Here is a 21,470-nt window from a genome sequence, read left to right on the forward strand (position 1 = left end):
TACCCGTACTCCAGTCATGACTACTGTTCCACCATGTTTCTGTTATCCCTATAATATCTGGTTTCACTTCCTGCACCAGTAGCTCTAGTTCCTCCATTTTGTTACCTAGGCTCCTCGCATTAGTGTACAAACATCTTAATTTTGGCCTCGCTCACATTCTTTACCCAATTAGGCACATACATTCTACTGCCAGTATCACCTATTAGACTGGTATGTACACTACCCTTTCTCCTTATGTCCATTCTCCTACCCATGGCTGTATCCTTTCTTACTTCATTTTCTTCCCTCTCAGTGTTAAAATCTGGCGTGGAGATTACCTGGACATCTCCCAACCATCTCTCCCAGATTCCTAGTTTAAAGCTCTCTTGATCAGTTGTGCCATCCTCCATCCTACAAGTCTTTCCCTCCTTACTCAGGTGAAGTCCATCCAGAGAGAACAGTCCTCTGTCCATGAATGCTTCCCAGTGGCCATGCATCCCAAAGGCCTCTTTATAGCACCAGCACCTGAGCCCTCTGAGCGTCATAATCTTGTCACACCTTTGTTGCCCTTCTCTAGGAACAGGCAGAATCCCACTGAAGATCACTTGAGCCTCAATTTACTTAAGCGTCTTCCCCAGCCTAGCATAGTCTCCCTTGATACGTTCCAGCGAGAATCTAGCAGTATCATTTGTTCCCACATGAAGGATAATCAGTGGATTCTTTCCTGCTCCCGTTAGGATCCTCTTCAGCCTCGGGTCCACATCTCATATCTTAGCACCTGGCAGACAGCACACCCTTCTGTTCTCTGGATCAGCTCTTGTTACGGGCCTGTCTATTCTTCTCAGTAAGGAGTCCCCAGTCACGTAGACCTGCCTTTTCCTGGCGATGGTGCAGTTCTCCAGTCTATCCCCTGTTCCCTCTGGCTGCAAGTCCTCTCAATTCCTATTGTCCCTTGCAATCCTCTGCAACCCATCCCGTATCCTCCTGGGGCTCATATTTGGTGTTTATCTCCATTGACTCTTGCCCTCTTCCTATAGGACTAGCTGCTCTTCTTCCTTGCCCTCTCACTTTCAGTGACCACCTGCTGTGCTCTTTCTTCATTTTCCAACTCCGCAAACCTGTTCCTGAGGTCTATTTCTCCTTCACTAGCCCGTCTTTTTCTCTGCCTGGTTCTCTTAGTCACATGCTTCCATTGTCCACTTTCCTCACCCAGAAGTATCCCCTCAAAGATCTTTGGTCCCGGTTCCATCTGCAAGTCTGAGCTTTTCTCTTCAGCCTCCTCATGTCTTTGCTTGAAACCCTTCTAAACTCAACCAGAGTTTCCACCTGCATCTCCAGTCCTCAGATCGTCTCTTCCATCAGCTCTATCAGGTGGCACTTCATGCAGATGAAACTCTTTTCAGGTACCCCCTCCAGGATCATGTACATGCCACAGCTCCTACATCCAGTCATCTTCATTGTGTCTTCCACTACTTGGGTCACTACCACTGCTGCCTCTGTGTCTGTCAGAGCCTTCTCACCTAAATCCTGTTAGTCTGGGAAACAGAAACCAAACCAAAACACCACCACCCACAGCAAAACAAACCCCCAACGAGCACCAAAACACTGCCAGACCACCACACACTCCCTTCACTAGCCTGTCTGTTCCTTTGTCTGGCTCTTAGTCTTCCCCCCAAACTCCCCTTACAAATTTCCACTCAAACTCCCCTGTTTACAGCTCTGTTTGCTGGCTCCTGTGCTGCTGCAGCTGTCTGTGATCTGACATAACATTTGAGAAACTCTTGGTAAGTAATATGGCTCTATCTGATTATAATACTATAAAAGATGGAAGTTTATAATTTACCTGTATGAGAAAACACCCATGATCGGAAAACAGCTATTAGCTATTGTGCTAATCTGTACAAAATAAATTCTCTTGCTATTGGTCATATTATTTATTATTTGCATAGTGGTACTGTTTAGATGCCCTCATCAGATATCAGGGCCCCATTGTGCTAAGTCTGTATACACATTTAATAAACAGTCCCTGCCTGAGGGAGCTTACAGTCTAATTGTATGATGAGAGACAAGAGGTGAGTATAAAAAACAAATAGGGAGGAATAGGTAATAATAATCAGAGGTCATCGTGCATCAGTTGCCTGGCCCTTATTCTGCTTAGCAAAATATAGCCAATAAACTGTTACCATATCTCTGGTTGATGCCTCTTATGTATTCTGACTCTTCTTCCTTCCTCAAGCCCCTTACCCAGTGTAAAGCTTAGGGATCTGCATGTTGCTGTACATGACACTTTGCCATCCAATAGTCATATTCAATGCCAGATCAATGAGCCAGAAGAAATAGAAAAAACAGTCATTTGATAAAAGAAAAGGAGTACTTGTGGCACCTGAGAGACTAACCAGTTTCCACGGTATGCATCCGATGAAGTGAGCTGTAGCTCACGAAAGCTCATGCTCAAATAAATTGGTTAGTCTCTAAGGTGCCACAAGTACTCCTTTTCTTTCTGCGAATACAGACTAACACAGCTGTTACTCTGAAACCCGTCATTTGATAGTGAGCAAATTAAAATTTAAAATAAACCTCATATGTATAAAGAAAAGGAGGACTTGTGGCACCTTAGAGACTAACAAATTTATTAGAGCATAAGCTTTCGTGGGCTACATCCCACTTCATCGGATGCATAGAATGGAACATACAGTAAGAAGATCTATATATAAACACAGATAAATTGGAAGTTGCCATACAAACTGTGAGAGGCTAATTAGTTAAGATGAGCTATTATCAGCCAGAGAAAAAAACTTTTTTGTAGTGATAATCAAGATGGCCCATTTAGACAGTTGACAAGCAGGTGTGAGGATACTTAACTTAGGGAAATAGATTCAATACGTGTAATGGCCCAGCCACTCCCAGTCTCTATTCAAACCCAAGTTAATGGTATCTAGTTTGCATATTAATTCAAGCTCAGCAATTTCTCGGTTAAGTCTGTTTTTGAAGCTTTTCTGTTGCAAAATTGACACCCTTAAATCTTTTACTGAGTGGCCAGAGAGGTTGAAGTGTTCTTCTACCGGTTTTTGAATGTCATGATTCCTGATGTCAGATTTGTGTCCATTTATTCTTTTGCGTAGAGACTGTCCGGTTTGGCCAATGTACATGGCAGAAGGCACATGATGGCATATGTCACATTGGTAGATGTGCAGGTGAACGAGCCCCAGATGGCGTGGCTAATGTGATTAGGTCCTATGATGGTGTCACTTGAATAAATATGTGGACAGAGTTGGCATCGGGCTTTGTTGCAAGGATAGGTTTCTGGGGTAGTGTTGTGTGGTGTGTGATTGCTGAGAGTATTTGCTTCAGGTTGGGGGGCTGTCTGTAAGCGAGGACTGGTCTGTCTCCCAAGATCTGTGAGAGTGAGGGATCATTTTTCAGGATACGTTGTAAATCTGCGATGATGCGCTGAAGAGGTTTTAGTTGGGGGCTGAAGGTGACAGCTAGTGGCATTCTGTTATTTTCTTTGTTGGGCCTGTCCTGTACTCGGTGACTTCTGGATACTCTTCTGGATCTGCCAATGTGTTTTTTCACTTCAGCAGGTGGGTACTGCAGTTTTAAGAATGCTTGATAGAGATCTTGTAGGTGTTTGTCTTTGTCTGAGGGATTGGAGCAAATGCAGTTGTACCTTAGAGCTTGGCTGTAGACAATGGATCGTGTGGTGTGTCCTGGATGGAAGCTGGAGGCATGTAGGTAAGTATAGGGTGGTGTTTATGTGACCATCGCTTATTAGCACAGTAGTGTCCAGAAAACGGACCGCTTGTGTGGATTGGTCTAGGCTGAGGTTGATGGTGGGATGGAAATTGTTGAAATTGTGGTGGAGTTCCTTAAGGGCTTCTTTTCCATGGGTCCAGATGATGAAGATGTCATCAATGTAGCGCAAGTAGAGTTGGGGTGTTAGGGGACAAGAGCTAAGGAAGCATTGTTCTAAGTCAGCCATAAAAATATTGGCATACTGTGGGGCCATGCAGGTACCCATAGCAGTGCCGCTGACTTGAAGGTATATATTGTCCCTAAATGTGAAATAGTTGTGGGTGAGGACAAAGTCACAAAGTTCAGCCACCAGGTTTTCCATGACATTATCAGGTATACTGTTCCTAACGGCTTGTAGTCCATCTTTGTGTGGAATGTTGGTGTTGAGGGCTTCTACATCCATAGTGGCCAGGATGGTGTTTTCAGGAAGATCTCCCATTCAAAGGAGATGGTCTTTGCAGCAATAAGACTGATGAACTGTTGGAAAAATTAAAGAAAACTAGATCCATTGCTCGTTTTATGGGTATCTATCCCTCACTCAGAAGGGGACTTTCTACTCCTTCTTTTCAATACCAGGGGCAATATTGCCCTCAGTTATCTACTTATTTTTCTTCAAATCAGAGTAATCAGCAACAGCATCAGCAATCTCAGTCTTCATTCCAGACCCAGCATAAAAAGCATCTGTCAGATACCTAAGATGAAGACCCCTTCTTCATCTTCTGTGAACACCAGATTGGATGTGATGATCAAGAGTCACGGACCAATCAGCCAGGATCCATCCCTTCTTTTATTTGCGGACAAGCTAGCCCAATTCATCAACAAATAACCTTGGACTTATGGGTACTAGAGATTATAGAGAAGGGCTGGGCCAGTCAGTCTGAAAAACTGCCCCCTCTTAATTCTCCCTACCCTTCCCCTTTCAGGAAACCTTCTTACAATATTATTCAGAAGAACACAAGCTGCTCCAGATAGGAGCTGTCAAGGTGGTACCCAAAAATCTTTTCAAGGTACTGCCTGACACAGAAAAAAGATGGGAGTCTTCGTCTGATTTTAGATTTAGGAAAATTGAACAGGTATATCTAGAAGTTCTGGTTTTCTATGTTAACCCTGGCCTCCATAATTTCCTTGCTTTCAACTGTGGATTGGTTCACCACTCTTGATTTAAAGGACATTTATTTTCATATCTCTATTTCACATAGTATTGAAAATACCTACATTTCATGGTGGTGGGCACCATTTCCAGTACAAGGTATACCTGTTCAGCCTGTCAACTGCACATAGGGCCTTTTCAAAGTGCCTTTCTGTAGTAGCAACACATCTGAGAAAATAAGGTAGTTTTGTTTACCCATATTTGGATGATTGGTTGCTTAAAGCTAGTTCACGTGAGGATGTGTTACTCCACATCATGTTTACAATCTTCATCTTTCCAAATTTGGGTCTGCATCTCAGTGTCAAAAAAAATCAACTTTCTGGCCACCTCAGATAATTCCTTTTATAGGTTCTATACTGGACTCAGAAGCAGGGAAAGCTTTTCTTTCAGAGGACAGGTTACTAAAAATAGAGCAAGTGGTTTTGCAAATTTGAGACTGCCCATCCTGGAAGGTAATCATCTTACTGGGTCTCATGGGTTTGATGGCAGGGACCAATTATGTAGCTCCCTTTGCTATTCTCAGAATGTGATGCAGGCAGCATTGGACATCTTGAATCTACACATCAAATCAGGACAGTCTTCAAAAGTTTGTCACCATGCCTCAGGATGTTCTAGATTCACTGAGGTGGTAGATGAACAAAGCAAATGTTCTCAGAGGCATCCTGTCCAATCCCGCTTTTTTTTAATTCAAAAAATGTCAACCAGTTCTATGATTGGTCAAAAAAATGGGCAGGAAATTACTTCAGTTTCATTGAAATTGTTCTCATTTTTTTCAATTCAGAATTTCATCAAAATGTCAAATTTAAAAGATTGAAAAAAATTGCTCTCAGTATGAAACTACTTGTTCTTCAGACATAATCCTAACATGGTATGCAGAAAAGTAGAGCCCTTTGAAGATGTCTATGATACGTATTAGAGAGGGGTCTGAACCAAAACCAAAGACCTGACGACTTCACCTGAACTTTGCAACTTGGATATACATCTAATATAGAACACACATACATACACTTTCAGGGAAGTTAAAGTGTCGTGCTGAATACAGTTTAAGTCAGATATTCCCTTGCCATCATCAAGTGCTTTAAAATTAGCCTTAAAAAATGATGATGATGATGTGTATAGCTTTTATCTCATCAGCCGCCTGGACTGTCCTTCTCATGCCCCGCCCCCCCCAATCGGGATGACTTTTACAAAGCTCCTAGTGGTGGTGACCTATTCAGTAAAGGTCCTATTTAAATACTGGAGTGTTACCAATCTGAATGCTGTAATGTAACATGCTGGCATTTGCCTATTGACACAGAAGCCACACATTTCATTTTATCCTTAGTGAAGGTTTTCCTACAAGATTCATTAGTAATTCATGTCATTTTGTTCAAGGTGGGGAAGAATCTAGAATTTATCTTCAGCATGGTGCACTTCAGCACCAACTGCAATAACTAGAGTTGGATTCATACACCTTAACTTTCCAGGCAAGCAGATCAGTCTCTAAACCACAATAAAGGCAGGATAGTCTCCTTCAACTGCACCTCATGCTGCGTGGAGGGGAAAAGAGAAAATGCAAAGTAGGAAATGGATGATACATAGCTCATAAACAGGAACTGCCTGAAGGAATATTACATTATCCATGAAATCACATACCAGTGGATAATTTCTTGCTGGTTTATACACAGAAAACAAGATAGTTGGGAAATGCTAATTGACTGCTGAGCAGCCAGGCCTCACTAGTTATTTTTTTTTTTACTAGAAACTATGTTAACCTGGAGAAATTCTCTTCACCAAATGTCCTTTGTTCATGGCAGCACATATTTCATTGGATAAAATATGTGCTGCAGTAAATGTTGTGACCATCAAAGGCAATGCACTGTATTATTCCTAAGCCATTTCAAGCCTCCAGTATAAGTGAATTTTATTATCGCTCCATTAACCCTTTGCTGAGCTTGTTAGAGTGCAACCTCCTGAGAAAAGTAACATCGTATCATTTCAGTTAGAAATCTATGGGTTAGGTTCTCATCTGCTGTAAATCTGTACCCCTCCACTGACTTCATTGGAGCTGGAGCTACTCTGATTTACACCAACTGGGGATCTGGTCCTCTATTTTTATTCACACTCCAATATGAGTAAAAAAAGCAGTGAGATAAAAGCTCCTAAAATACATCATCAAAGGGTCGGTTTTTGTTATAATAACTGATCTGTAATTAAGCTAGGCTAAAATCCTTCCATCAGATCCACAGGCACACTAGGGCAGGGGTTCTCAAACTGGGGGTCGGGATGAGGAATTGCTGGCAGCATGGAACAGCTGGGAGGCAGCGCTGGTGGTGCTGAATGGCAAGCAGGAAGCCTGTAGCTCTCATCTCCCTAAAATCATTGTGATGTTTTGATGCTTGATGGATTGGCTGAGGAAGAGGATGGTGGTTCATGTGCTTCAGGGAGGGAATGAGAATAGAGATGGAAGCAGAGCTCCTGGTGGGAATTAGATTAGGCTGGGGTAGGTAATGCAGACAAGCAGATACCATGGCAGTACAGGACATGGCGCATATGTGATGTCCTCAGTGTCCCATGGATTCAAGAACATGTGTAATTATAACCCTACATGTGGAACTAACTGTTGTTTAAACCCTGACAATCTGATGGGAGATGTGGCCCAATATCCTATGAAACTCCTCTATCAGCCAGACCTACCCAACAGGCAAAGATGAATTTCACTTGAGATTTGTTGCCCTGCTTGTGTGCAGAGACCATCAGGCAATGGGGAAATTCCTGGAACAACACCTGATGAACTTTAACAGAAAACCAATGCAGACAGTTGCTTCAACCCCATTATTCCACTAGGAACTGTCCATTTTTGCAATCTTTGGTGAAGTGGGATGGGACTGAGCAGCAGGTTTCTGGGGATGGGTTTTATTTTAGAAGCTTTATATACCTGAAATGGAAAAACCTCTTTTAATTTGCTTCATCTCCAGTGACTCTGGATATGAGTCAGCAGTGTGCCCTTGTTGCCAAGAAGGCCAATGGCATTTTGGGATGTATAAGTAGGGGCATAGCGAGCAGATCGAGGGACGTGATCGTTCCCCTCTATTCGACATTGGTGAGGCCTCATCTGGAGTATTGTGTCCAGTTTTGGGCCCCACACTTCAAGAAGGATGTGGATAAATTGGAGAGAGTCCAGCGAAGGGCAACAAAAATGATTAGGGGTCTGGAACACATGAGTTATGAGGAGAGGCTGAGGGAGCTGGGATTGTTTAGCCTGCAGAAGAGAAGAATGAGGGGGGATTTGATAGCTGCTTTCAACTACCTGAAAGGGGGTTCCAAAGAGGATGGCTCTAGACTGTTCTCAATGGTATCAGATGACAGAACGAGGAGTAATGGTCTCAAGCTGCAGTGGGGGAGGTTTAGATTGGATAATAGGAAAAACTTTTTCACTAAGAGGGTGGTGAAACACTGGAATGCGTTACCTAGGGAGGTGGTAGAATCTCCTTCCTTAGGAGTTTTTAAGGTCAGGCTTGACAAAGCCCTGGCTGGGATGATTTAACTGGGAATTGGTCCTGCTTCGAGCAGGGGGTTGGACTAGATGACCTTCTGGGGTCCCTTCCAACCCTTATATTCTATGATTCTATGACCATAAGCTTGCCAAGAGCCAAGTTAACGTTCTGTGATTAAACGTATTTGCTGCTGATTCTCTCAGGAGTCAGTGGTTCTGAAAGCTCTGGATCAAATCATAAAAGTATTAAAGACAGCTTTTTAAAAACAAAATTACAAAATGTGTCTAATTACATTTAACTATCTGTATAAATGATAGTCCCTGGTGTTTAATTATCTAATTAAACTAAGTTAAAAGATGGAGAGACCTTTCTAACCGCAGTGATGCAATAGTGGTAAAATTGATGTATCTGGCAAAAGTAATTCTTTCAGAAAACAGTGGCTTGTTATAGATTTTGAATTAAAGGAAGAAAAATTAATCTAAAGCATTTAAATATATATACTCTCTGCAGTAAAAATGTTACCTGCAATAAAATTTTCATTGTGTTTGTTACTTAATAGATACCTAGCAGTACATTTCATGACTTTTTTTTCTTTCCATTACTATTTGTGATTTATTAACTTTGAAATCACAATAAAATAGAATCTATAAAGTTGTTCAACTCGCTAGGTTCCTCTCAGAGAACTGGGGATGCTATTCTGTAGTTAAATGAAAACAAAACAAACTGCTGAAAATGAGTGGTTTAGACCACTGTTGTAAAAGTATAGTTGGGATTTTCAAAATCACTCTGTCCCTTGAAATAAATGGGAATTTTACAATGGGCTTTGAAAAGATATTATAGAATTAGACTTATGGTGAGTGCTTTTGAAAATCCTACTTGTAAATTGTGGAAGCCTCAAAGGTTAAAATTCAGTCCATGGTTGCCCTTATCTTTAATGGTTCTTGGAGAATGGAATGATCTGAGCACAGGATTTGGGGACAGGAATTTCTGAGTCCTCAATCTGACTTTGACACTGACTTCCTCTGTGACCTTAAGCAAAACACTTAAACCTGCACTTTAAAACTTTGGTGCCTGAAGTTAGGCACCTAAATCATTATTTAAACATGTCGGAAAGTGGTCTGAATGTTCTTTTTAGAGCGACTCAGGACCCACAACTCTCATTGACTTCAGTCGGAGCTATAGGGCTGAAAATCAGGCCAATTATGTAGATGCCTAACTTTAGGCATCATGGTACAGATCCACAAAGGTACTTAGGCACCCTAAGTCACAATTTTAGTCTCCACTGTGACCCACAAAACTCTCTCAGCTGCTGCCTAACCCTGTAGGTCCGTAAACACACTCAGTGCCTAAGTTTTTGCAATTAAAGTTCCCTGGCACCTAAATTTCTGCTGCTTCACTCTATGCATCTGAACACTTGTCTTCTGTCTTCCCCAGAGTGATCCACAAAGTGAGGGAAGATAGGGATGCATCCACCTCACTTGCATGCAGGGCACAATCTGGTAGGTGTGCTCAGAGGCCACGTACTGGATCAGGACCTGTTCAAAGTCTGGCTGGAGGAGGAGCCACCTTATACCTTTTAGCCCCCTCATTAGAACACTTACCTGGGTTGTAGGAGACCCCAGTTCAGCCAGGGAGAGAAGGGATTTGAACAGGGGTCTCCCACTCCTGTCAGGTGAGTGCTCTAACCACTGAGTACTGGAATATTCAGATTTGGGGCTCCCTCAATCTCTCCTGTTGAAGTTGTTCCACTTTGTATAAATAATTAGTCATTGGAGCAGGGAGACTGGATGCTGGGTTCCCCACCTCCCACGTATGTGCCGTAACCACTAAGATATAGAGTTATTCTCAGTCTTAGTCTCTCTGGCCTAATGATGCTTTAATTATTTATCCAAATTTAGGAGAGACTAAACAAGAGAGGAGGACACTGCACATCACAATATCCCATATCTTAGTGGTTGAAGCACTCCCCTAAGAATGCGAGACCCCTGTTCAAATCCTTTTTCACCCTCTGACAGAGGGGGAAATTGAACCCAGGTCTCCCACATCCCAGGTGAGTGCACTAAGCTAAAGGTTATAAAGCGGGAAGTGGCACCACCACTGTGCTGATGGTTTAGAGCATATTCAGAGTCTGAGTCAGTCCCGCTTATGTTCCAGTTAATTTATTTTCTTTTTTCTTAAGCAGAGGCAGTAATACATAGTAAATGTGAGATTTCATTGACTTGGTTGGCATTGCAGGACACAAAAGAGCAACATCACAGAGTGGGAAGGAAAGTCATGCCTAAAGGAAGAAGTAACAGGAAAAAAATAACCAGTCTGATTGTGGCAAGATCAGTTAGTTGATCTGGAATAACTGCATCATTTTGTTTTCGCTGTCGAATGAATTCAAAAAAGGGTCCAATATTCCAATACCAGAAAGTCTTTTAGCATCTTGGTTAATTATAAGGAATACAATCACACTTACTAAACTCTGTCCCACTCCCTCACGCTTCTACACTCTGGGCTCCATCACCAAATACTCTTTGGCTTGCTTTGATCATGCCATTAACTGAAAATCTAAAGCAGCAGCAGAACTAATTAGAGACTGAAGTTTTCATCCAAGCTGGAGAAGACTTAATGGACTGAGCACTAGACATGGCATAGATAGTTTCTCAGTGGTCACATGTTCAAACTCTGGCAGAACCAATTCAGCCCTTCACCATGTTCAGGCCATACAGCTGACTATACAAATCTTTCAAAAGAGACCCAAGTCCCGGCAAGAGAATGCAGCTACTGAAATGCCTTAACTATCAGAACACTGGTCTCAGGACATCGACAATTCCTTTACTTCAGGAAACAACTGAAAGTAATAAACTCATCCATAAATGCGAGTACCTACCTTTTATTTTATTTTAATAGATTCATTTATAAAGTGTGCATGGCTTGAGCAGCTGTAAAATGCTTAGCCCTGGACCCACTGAAGTTAATGGAAGTTGTATCATTAGCTTCAGGGGGAGCAGGGTTTGAGTTATAAAAACAAAACCCACCACAACTTACATGAGCTATCCACAATGAGTGGCAGTAAAGAACCCCTGCTGAGCTGGCTTATGGAAACATTGGCAATATTCCTCTCATTTTTCAGGAATAAAATAGAAGATTTGTAAAAATCAGAAGAAATAAACCAAATAGACACATGTTCCAGCATGTCTACTAGTCTTTGTCACAGCAGTTCACTGATCTTGGGCTCTTAGGGACTATGAAAGGAAGCAATTTCCAATGCTGGAGGCCCTTGTTGGAGAGAAGTCATTGCAGCCAGCCTCAGAGTCTCACCTTGTGAACCAATAGCAAGAGTATTCTCGATGCTTTTATCTATTGTAGGGGGGAAGAGAGCAAGGGGCAGCCTGCAAGACAGCCAGATCCCAGACCATTCAGGCCTTTAAAAGTTATCAATCATTGTCCACATTTTGAATTACATGTCAATGTAGAGCAGCAAAGGTGGTATGTGCTCAGAGAAGCTGTCCCACTTCAGCAAGTGGACAGCTGCTCCATGCTCCTCCATATTAAGCAGAGTGTATTCATATTATGGAGAACACTGGGAAAGCACTGTAGATGGTGCCAGTTTTGGCAAAGTTCCCTTTTCAACAGTCTGACTGTCAGCGCCTCCATGTTAATCTGCTGACTCTGCCACCTGACAGGAGAAAAGGAGCGTTGAGAACAGCTATGAGCATGAGCACTGGGGAAATGAAAAAGGCAGGCTGGAAATGAGGAAAAAATAGATCAAGTGAAGAGAAAGAATGTAGGAAAGTATGAGAGACAGCCAGTTACTGCTGTACTCTTTCAGTAGGATAATTTATTTCAATCTCTTTGCACTGTTTGATACAGAAAATGTCAAGGGAAATACAGGTGTCCCTGGCAAGGCTTTTGCCTGACCCGATTCTATCTATATAGAAGCTGATAGCCAAGTATTTACTTGATTACCTAGAAGCAGGTGTGACAAAACCAATCTTGGTCTTGTTTATTTTAGCAGTATCACTCCAAAGATTCTGTCAGCAAACTATTATTTCTAAAAGGTTGTAAGCTATGGCTGTACATTTGCTCTGGACTGAAATTCATGAACATAGTTTTCAGAGTAGCAGCTGTGTTAGTCTGTATTCGCAAAAAGAAAAGGAGTACTTGTGGCACCTTAGAGACTAACAGTGCAATTTCCAGAGCTGGATAAAAAAATATTTGCATGATTTGTTGTAAAAAATAGGAGGCCAACCCCGCTTTACTCACACAAGTGAGTCAAAGAGGAGAGTGAGGGAGCATTGAAGCCAATGGGACTACTTGCATGAGTAAGGGTTAAAGGATCAGGCTATATATTTGTCCTTTAAAATGGGTGTATAGGTGGGGAGAGAAAAGGGCCAGATTCTCAGGTGGTATAAATCAATGTAATCACTAATTTACACCAGCAGAGGATCTGGCCCTATATGAGTAAGGCTAAATTCTTCCCTCGGGTATTCCTGTGCAGATTCCATTAACTTCAGTGAGACTTGAGTAGAATGTAGTTGTTGTTTCTTCACACCATGCTCACTCCCCACCTAGGATACGAGCTCTGGTGTGAAAACATGATCTGCCAGAAGCATTGCGCCAATGTTTCCCTTTGTAAGCAATAGATCCTCTTTGTAAATTCTGTAAAACATGTTGAATAAATTTTTTTAACTTCCTTTGCAACTACAAAAATCATTTCCCAGTGGCATTTTGCAAACATTCAGCTAAAATGGGAACTCTTCATTTTTTTTAAGTGTCAAATGGATAAAAAAAAAACCTAAACTCCTATTTTGATTAGTTTTGCTTAGCATTTTCCCAGAAGAGTTGGTACTTACATAAACCTGAGCTCTGATTCTCTTCTGACTAAGACTTCCCGAAGCCTCTGGATCTTTGCCATCTCCAATTCGATTTCCTCAGGCATCATTGTTGTTTCAGCCATTGAGATGATGTCAAGTTGATCTATGTGTGTGAAGGAAGACAGGAAATGAATGAGGCTGGTCTAACTAAACTTAGCAGGATCTTTAAAGAATACAACTTAATCACAGAGGTGCCAGGCCATGGTGAATTAATGTGGGTAGCAGGGAACATACTAGCTGGATGCTAGGTAGACTGGTCCTTTCTTGTTTTGCTGGGTAGTTTCAATTATTTTAATCATTTAAAAATAAAAGGATTCCTGTAAATCTCTAATACGATTTGACATGTGCGCAAAAGAAAGCCTAACCTACAGTAACCCAGTGTACTGTCAGAGCTGCTGTGCCTTATTTTACATCACTACAGACTTTTAAAATATAGCAATATAACTGCTACAAAGCTTACCAGCTACAAGAATTCACTCTTGTGAACAATCCTGCATTGGAAGAGATATGGACAAAATGAACTAATAAGAATTTTTCATCTCTAATTCCTATGATTCTTCCTGGAACTCCATTTATTTAAATGGGACAGGCAGTTAAAAGGACAGCCCAGAGAAAAGGGCCCATCAGAGAAGAGGCTAAAGAGAACAGGCTAAAGAGTGTGTATAAGAGGCTAAGGGCCTAATCCTGTGAAGCACAGAATGTTTCTTGTGAAATGCTAGTAATCATGATTTCCATTGAAATCAGGTGGAGTGGAGGATACACAGTACTTTGTAGGAGGTGTTCAGCAAGTGGCAGGATCAGGCAGGCCCCTTTTATTATTATTTTTGTGTAATTGACATGTTCTCTCTTCCCTATTGGTAGAAGTAGGTACTATCTGTCTACAGAGAGTTGGTTTGGGAAGGAGGACTCTGACCTCCAGGAAACCTTATGCTGATGTTTTATCACATTTATTTATCTTGGCCAAGATTTTAAAACGAGACTAATGATTTTGGGGTGCTTCAGTTTTTGGGAAGCACCTTAAAGGGGCTTGGTTTTCAGGCAGTGCTGAGCAGTTGGCCTCCGAAAATTAGGCCCCTTTAGTCTCCAATTAAATAACAAAAACTGAGACACCCAAACTCACTCGCTACATTTGAACACATATGTGTACAGGACACGAAAAAACAAAAAATGAAATTGTAGCATTAGCTACATTTCTGAATTAGGAGAATGCAGCTCTACCAATTAAAAGGAAACAAATTATGAAAGTACCACCATAAACACCAGACCCAGGCAGCTGAACATCTTACACAGAAGACTTGGAATATGAATAAAGCTACAGTTCCCTCTGTTGCTTTATCCCTCTTCAAGCACCATCAATCGCCTTATGTTTTCCTTTTTGCTCTACCCAACTGCTCTTAAGGTCTCATATTACAGTGACCATCTAGTGGTTAGGGCACTGACCTGGGACAAGGGTTCCATTCCCTGCTCTGCCATAGCTGCATTGTGAGACCCTGGGCAAGTCACTTGGCCTCTCCATTCCCCATTTGTTAAATTGGGGAAAAATACTTTCCTGTCTCACAGGAAGAAGATTGTGAAGTGCTTTGAGATCTAATGATAGAAAGTGCTGTATAAAAAATAGACTATTATTATTATTATTATTAACATAGAGGAAGACATCTAGGTGTGGTTTTCCTTAGAATACCCCCAATCAACATGGCTCCCGTATTAGCTAACTCACCAATACTATTCCAACTATTCTTGGAAAGTCGAGGAGAATTGGGAAAGTACCAGAGGACTGAAAAAAAGCAAATATGGAATCAATCTTCAAAAAAGGAAAGAAGAGTTACCCTGGAAACTACAGACTGGCAATTTCAGTTCCTAGTAAAACAATGGAGCAAATATGAAAAGAAAAGTAAAATCACTAAATGGCTAGAAGATAATAGAACCATGAGCAAAAGAAGCACCGATTTATAAAGAACAAAAGTTGATAGCTTTTTAAATAAAACTACAAAACTGATAGATGAAGGAATGTTATACAGTATATTTGGAAGTTAATCTTATTATCAGCATTAATCCAAATTGACTTGATTCTGTCTCATGGACTGGAAACAAACTAAAGGGCCTAAATAAGGATAAAATTATAGATGATGATGGTGATGTATTTCATTTAGGAGAGGTTTCTAGCTGGTATCAGTATTAGGTCCCATCTTACTGAATGTTATTAGTGACCAGTGGAGTAAGCAGAACATTAATGAAAAGTATATATACTATTAAACGGAGGCCTTACAAATAACAGAAATAATATGTAGGAATTTTGAGAGGTGAGAAATCTGGACATGAGGCAACAAAATGGGATTCATCTTAGAAAACAGTTATCCATCTGGGTGAAAATAATCGGAAATGCAAATATTCAAAGTGAAGGAGAAACACTTAGACCCATCCTTCCCTCTGCTACACACTGCAAAGGACAGCAAAACAGGTCAAAAAATGTGCATGAGGGAACCATCCCTCTATAACGTGCTTCCCCCGGATACCACAGAAGTCCCTCTGATGAAGGTCGCTGAGGCTGGAGCTTTGCAGTTCTAATGGGTGGCAGGCTAAAGGAAAGGGAGCAGACTATGAACACGACTTGCTTCCTCTGCAAAGTGAAGATTTTTTCAGTTAGAACATTGTTAGAATCTCTTCCATAGGCAGGGGTGTGATCTAGATGTCCTAATAGGAGCTGGAAAAGACCTATTTCTATGATTTATATGATTCTCTCCATTGTGAAACTTGTGGCCAGATTTTCCAAAAAGCTCTTCTGAAAATTTAGTCACTTATTTTGGTGCCTAAATGAGAGCTGAAATCCAACCCTTCTGGAAATTCTGGCCTTAATGCCTAATGCAAAGCCCTTCCAGCCCTGGCCTGTCTGGAATCAAGGGACCACTCTAAAGTTCTGAACTTCAATCCAATACATGTACCACTTTGTGCTACCACAAGACCAATGGGCAGAATTACATATAATATCCAGTGAAAGTTACAGCAGGAATCAATCGAAAGAAGGCTTGGAAGAAACAGAAACACTGGTGATTTAAACAAGAAAAATGGATTGCATTCCTATTATTAAAAAAAAATATGGAAAGTGTGGCAAAGGATCATTACTGTACTTTAAAAACCTTTTAAGCTGGCCAACATGTTCATTGGCACTGGCTGGGTTATTTTTGCCTTGTGAGTCACCCAACAAATTATAATTTTTGCTTTTACTAACCAGAATCCTTTAACAGGCAAACTTACACCAGAACTGCTCAGGGCTCCAAATTTGCTCTTTGTAAAACTTCATTTCATTGCTAGGTCAAAGAATCAGTATTCATCATTTTGCTTTTTGTAGCGTTCCATTACTACAGAGTTATTTTAACTGGCTGGATCAAAAATAGCTTTGATGCAAATTTATTTCCTAAATGCTTTAAACAGGATGCAGGAAATCATCCTGATTCTACAAAGAATTACAGCCAATAAATGCCAAATGTGCAAATAATACAGAAGGTTTTAAAAACAGTTTCCAAGAGCATGTAAATGGAAGTGAATGTTATGTTCTACTTCAAGAATTGTAATTTTCTTCTTACTTACTATTTACATCTACCTATAAATATCCCAGTGTTTGCTATGACCCAGACCAACTACCCCACTGTGATCTCAGCAATTCTGGAAGTGAGTATTAAAAAAGCAGTGTGCCCAGTAGACATTTAGGGTCAGACTTTTGGCTTCTTGTTCCCTTTGCATTGTGGCAACCTGTTAAGTTTCCCCAATTTTTTAGTGCCCCCTTATAAGCTCATAGATTTTAAGGCCAAAAGGAACTATTGTGAAAATCTGTCTGACCTACTGCATATCACAAACCAAAAAATTTCACCTATATCGAGCCCGTTGAACTACATCATCTCTTTTAGAAAGACATTCATGCCAAGCTGACTGGAGTAGCTCAGGAGTGTGTGTACTGACCTCACAGCAGACTGTTGAGAAGCAGGGCACACGCCCCAAATTGGTTGTGAGTTCTATATTTAGAATTCACCAACCAAATATAAGGTGTGAACTCCTCAAACACTAGTTAAGAGCCTTAACATGGAACCACAGACAGTCCCCTTGGATACTCCAGTCTATCGTGCCACCCAGCATATTTGCCTTTGTGATAGATGGTCCCTTACACCAAAAAATCACAGCAATATTCAGGTTATTCCCAGTCCCAAAGGACCAGTCATTTATGCCAGGTCAGTTGCACCTTAGATCCTACACCAAATACAACACTTGTAGCCACTCCTATAATAAATCAAATAAAGATGTATTAACTAAGAAAAATAAATAAGAAAGTTATTTACAAAATTAAAGCAGGTAAACATATACACACAAATGAGTTGCAGTCTTAAGTTCAAAAAGGTAACAGAAGCTGCTGTAATATGCAAGATCTATAGGTCCTCTTCAGCTAACACAGGCTAAACAGCTGGGGATCCCTTGCTTATGCTTAGAAATCTTGCCCTCCCCAAGTCCAAGCAGCTTAGAGATGCAGTTTCTTCCTGTAAGGGATTTTTATTTCCTTCCCCCAGAGTTCAAGCTAATGGGACAAATCCCCATGAACATCTCTTCTTCATGGGTGTGGGGGAGCAATCAAAAAAGACTTTTGTCCTCTGATGTTCCACAATGGTTTGTCTGGTATCTATGGGCCTTCTTTTGTTCGGCAGGAAATAACCCTTGCTGTGGCAAACAAATGGTAATGCTTCTCTCCTGACTGTGGTGGTTTACAGTTTCAGAGCAAACACTTAAATTTTACCTTATAACTAGGGCTGTCAAGTGATTAAAAAATTAATTGTGATTAATCGTGCTATTAAACAATAATAGAATACTATTTATTTAAATATTTGTGGATGTTTTCTACATTTTCAAATATATTTATTTCAATGACAACACAGAATACAAAGTGTACAGTGCTCACTTTATATTTATTTTTATTACACATATTTGCACTGTAAAAAACAAAAGAAATAGTATTTTTCAACTCACCTAATACAAGTACTGTAGTGCAATCTCTTTATCATGAAAGTTGAACTTACAAATGTAGAATTATGTACAAAAAACCTGCATTCAACAATAAAACAATGTAAAACTTTAGAGCCTACAAGTCCACTCAGTCCTACTTCTTGTTCAGCCAATCGCTAAGACAAACAAGTTTGTTTACATTTGCAGAAGATAATGCTGCCTGCTTCTTGTTTACAATGTCACCTGAAAGTGAGAACAGGCATTTGCATGGCACTGTTGTAGCCAGCATCGGAAGATATTTACATGCCAGATGTGCTAAAGATTCATATGTCCCTTGATGCGTCAACCAAAACTCCAGAGGACATGCGTTCATGCTGATGATGGGTTCTGCTTGGTAACCGTCCAAAGCAGTGTGAACTAACACATGTTCATTTTCATCATCTGAGTCAGATGCCACCAGAAGAGGGTTGACTTTCTTTTTTGGTGGTTTGGGTTCTGTAGTTTCCGCATCAGAGACTTGCTCCACACCTTGTCCCTCTCAGATTTTGGAAGGCACTTCCGATTCTTAAATCTTGGCTTGAGTGTTGTAGCGATCTTAAAAATTTCACATTGGTATCTTCTTTGCATTTGGTCAACGTTGCAGTGAAAGTGTTCTTAAAATGAACATGTGCTGGGTCTTCATCCGAGACTGCTAGAACATGAAATATATGGCAGAATGCAGGTAAGACATACAATTCTTCCCCAAAGAATTCAGTCACAAATTTAATTAATGCATTATTTTTTTAAGAAGTGTCATCAGCATGGAAGCATGTCCTCTGGAACAATGGCCAAAGCATGAAGAGGCATATGAATCTTTAGTGCATCTGGTACGTAAATATCTTGCGATGCCAGCTACAACAGTGCCATGTGAACACCTGTTCTCACTTTCAGGTAACACTGTAAGTAAGAAGTGGGCAGCATTATGTCTCGTAAATATAAACAAACTTGTTTGTCTTAGCGATTGGCTGAACAAAAACTAGGACTGAGTGGACTTGTAGGCGCTAAAGTTTTACATTGGTTTGTTTTTGAGTGCAGTTATGTAACAAAAAATCCTACATTTGTAACTTGCACTTTGACGATAAAGAGATTGCACTCCAGTACTCGTATGGGGTGAACTGAAAAATACTATTTCTTTTGTTTATCATTTTTACAGTGCAACTTTTGTAATCAAAAATAATATAAAGTGAGCACTGTACACTTTGTAATCTATGTTGTAATTGAAATTGATTTATTTGAAAATGTAGAAAAACATCCAAAAACATTTAATCAATTTCAATTGGTATTTTATTGCAAAACAATGCATAACCCGGACCCTGCCCCACAGCCTTTAACACACTGCTCTAGCCATATCTCTAAAGTGGTGATCATGTTGTAAGCATGCTCAAGGGAGAAAGGGGGGGTTCACTTGTAGGGGGGGTCTGTGGGGAGCTAGAGCTAGAGGAAGGAATGGGAGTGAAGGAATCCAGACAAAGGGCAATCGGGAAATTTGAATAGGAGAGCCAGAGATAGGGAAAAAGAAAAGGAGTACTTGTGGCACCTTAGAGACTAACAAATTTATTTAAGCATAAGCTTTCGTGAGCTACAGCTCATTTCATTGGATGCATGCAGTGGAAAATACAGTGGGGAGCTATTACCAGCAGGAGAGCGGGGGGGAAAAAACCTTTTGTAGTGATAATCAAGGTGGGCCATTTCCAGCAGTTGACAAAAATGTGTGAGGAACAGTGGGGGGGGGGGGGGGGGAGGAGGGGATAAACACGGGGAAATAGTTTTACTTTTTGTAATGACCCATCCACTCCCAGTCTTCATTCAAGCCTAAGTTAATTGTATCCAGTTTGCAAATTAATTCCAATTCAGCTGTCTCTCGTTGGAGTTTGTTTTTGAAGTTTTTTTGTTGAAGAATTGCCACTTTTAGGTCTGTAATTGAGTGACCAAAGAGATTGAAGTGTTCTCTGACTGGTTTTTGAATGTTATAATTCTTGATGTCTGATTTGTGTCCATTTATTCTTTACGTAGAGACTGTCCAGTTTGGCCAATGTACACGGCAGAGGGGCATTGCTGGCACATATCACATTGATAGATGTGCAGGTGAACGAGTTACAGTTACAGATGTTACAATGTTTATGGTAATACCCACTGTTTCATGTTCTCTATGTATATAAATCTCCCCACTGTATTTTCCACTGCATGCATCAGTGGAACAGATACAGACTAACACAGCTGCTACTCTGAAACCAGAGATAGGGAAGTGGGATGGGAGAAAACCTGAAGGTGGGGAATATGAGAGATAGGAGGGGGAGCCATATTGGTGGAGGGGAATAAGGGACAACTCCAGAGTGGAAATGACAGAGGGGGAGGGCAAGAGACTGAAGGATTTGATAGTGGTGAGTTTATGTAAATAAGGCAATCCATATTCATTGCTATGCAATTTAGGGCACTACATTATTTTCCCAGAATCTCCAACTTTCCGAACATAACTTCTTAACAAGTGTGACTGTGAGAACTGCTTTAACAGAGCAGCAGGAAATTCCTTCATGTAAGAGAATCCTTAGGTGTAAAGGCAACAAAGCAGACAGTATGCTACCCACTCCAGCCCTTCCCCATGCCAGAGTAGTGGGCACTCTAAAGCCATGCCAGCAGCAGGAGGGAATAGAAAGGGCATGGTCAGAGCACAATGTGTCCTGCAGATCCTGAGTCAGTAGAACAACCACTAGCAGCTCACAGGGAAACATGATCCAGTGGTGATATCACAGGACTGGGAGTCAAAATTTCTGAAGCCTGTTCCTCACTCTGTTTCTACAAACTTGGGCAAGTCAACAACTTATCTGTGTTTGAGTTTCCCCACTTTTAATACGGAGGAGTCTATTAATGACCTTACCTGACAGAATGTTGTGAGGTTTATAAAACACCCTGAGCTCCTTGAATGCAAAATGCTATAAAAAAAGCAACATGTTAAGTCTCTGAGCAAAGATCTTAATAGGACCCATTGGTGAGCTAGACATACACTGTTTTGATTCAATTCCCTTAGAATTATGAACAAGCCTCATCCATAAGGCTCTGGCTAGGCAGACTGCAACACAAAAAAACACTCTATCTTCATAACACGAAGGAGAAACATTCCTTTCTATTCAAAGCAAATGTGAGTTGATACTGCAATTGTGCGTGTGTGTTAGTCAACTACTTTTTAGC

At 40.9% G+C, this 21,470-nt stretch overlaps 1 protein-coding gene across 2 annotated transcripts in view; it reads right to left on the bottom strand.

Annotated features, from left to right (window-relative positions):
- Positions 1–21,470, bottom strand: part of BMERB1 (bMERB domain containing 1) — a 127,236-nt gene that overhangs the window by 51,682 nt on the left and 54,084 nt on the right. For both annotated transcript variants that reach the window (XM_075132754.1, XM_048866837.2), the window contains exon 2: positions 13,242–13,365. In XM_075132754.1, coding sequence (XP_074988855.1) covers positions 13,242–13,365 — 124 coding nt within the window. The remainder of the gene's footprint in view (positions 1–13,241; positions 13,366–21,470) is intronic.

Source organism: Caretta caretta, chromosome 10 (assembly GCF_965140235.1).
Source record: "Caretta caretta isolate rCarCar2 chromosome 10, rCarCar1.hap1, whole genome shotgun sequence".
NCBI lineage: Eukaryota > Metazoa > Chordata > Testudines > Cheloniidae > Caretta > Caretta caretta.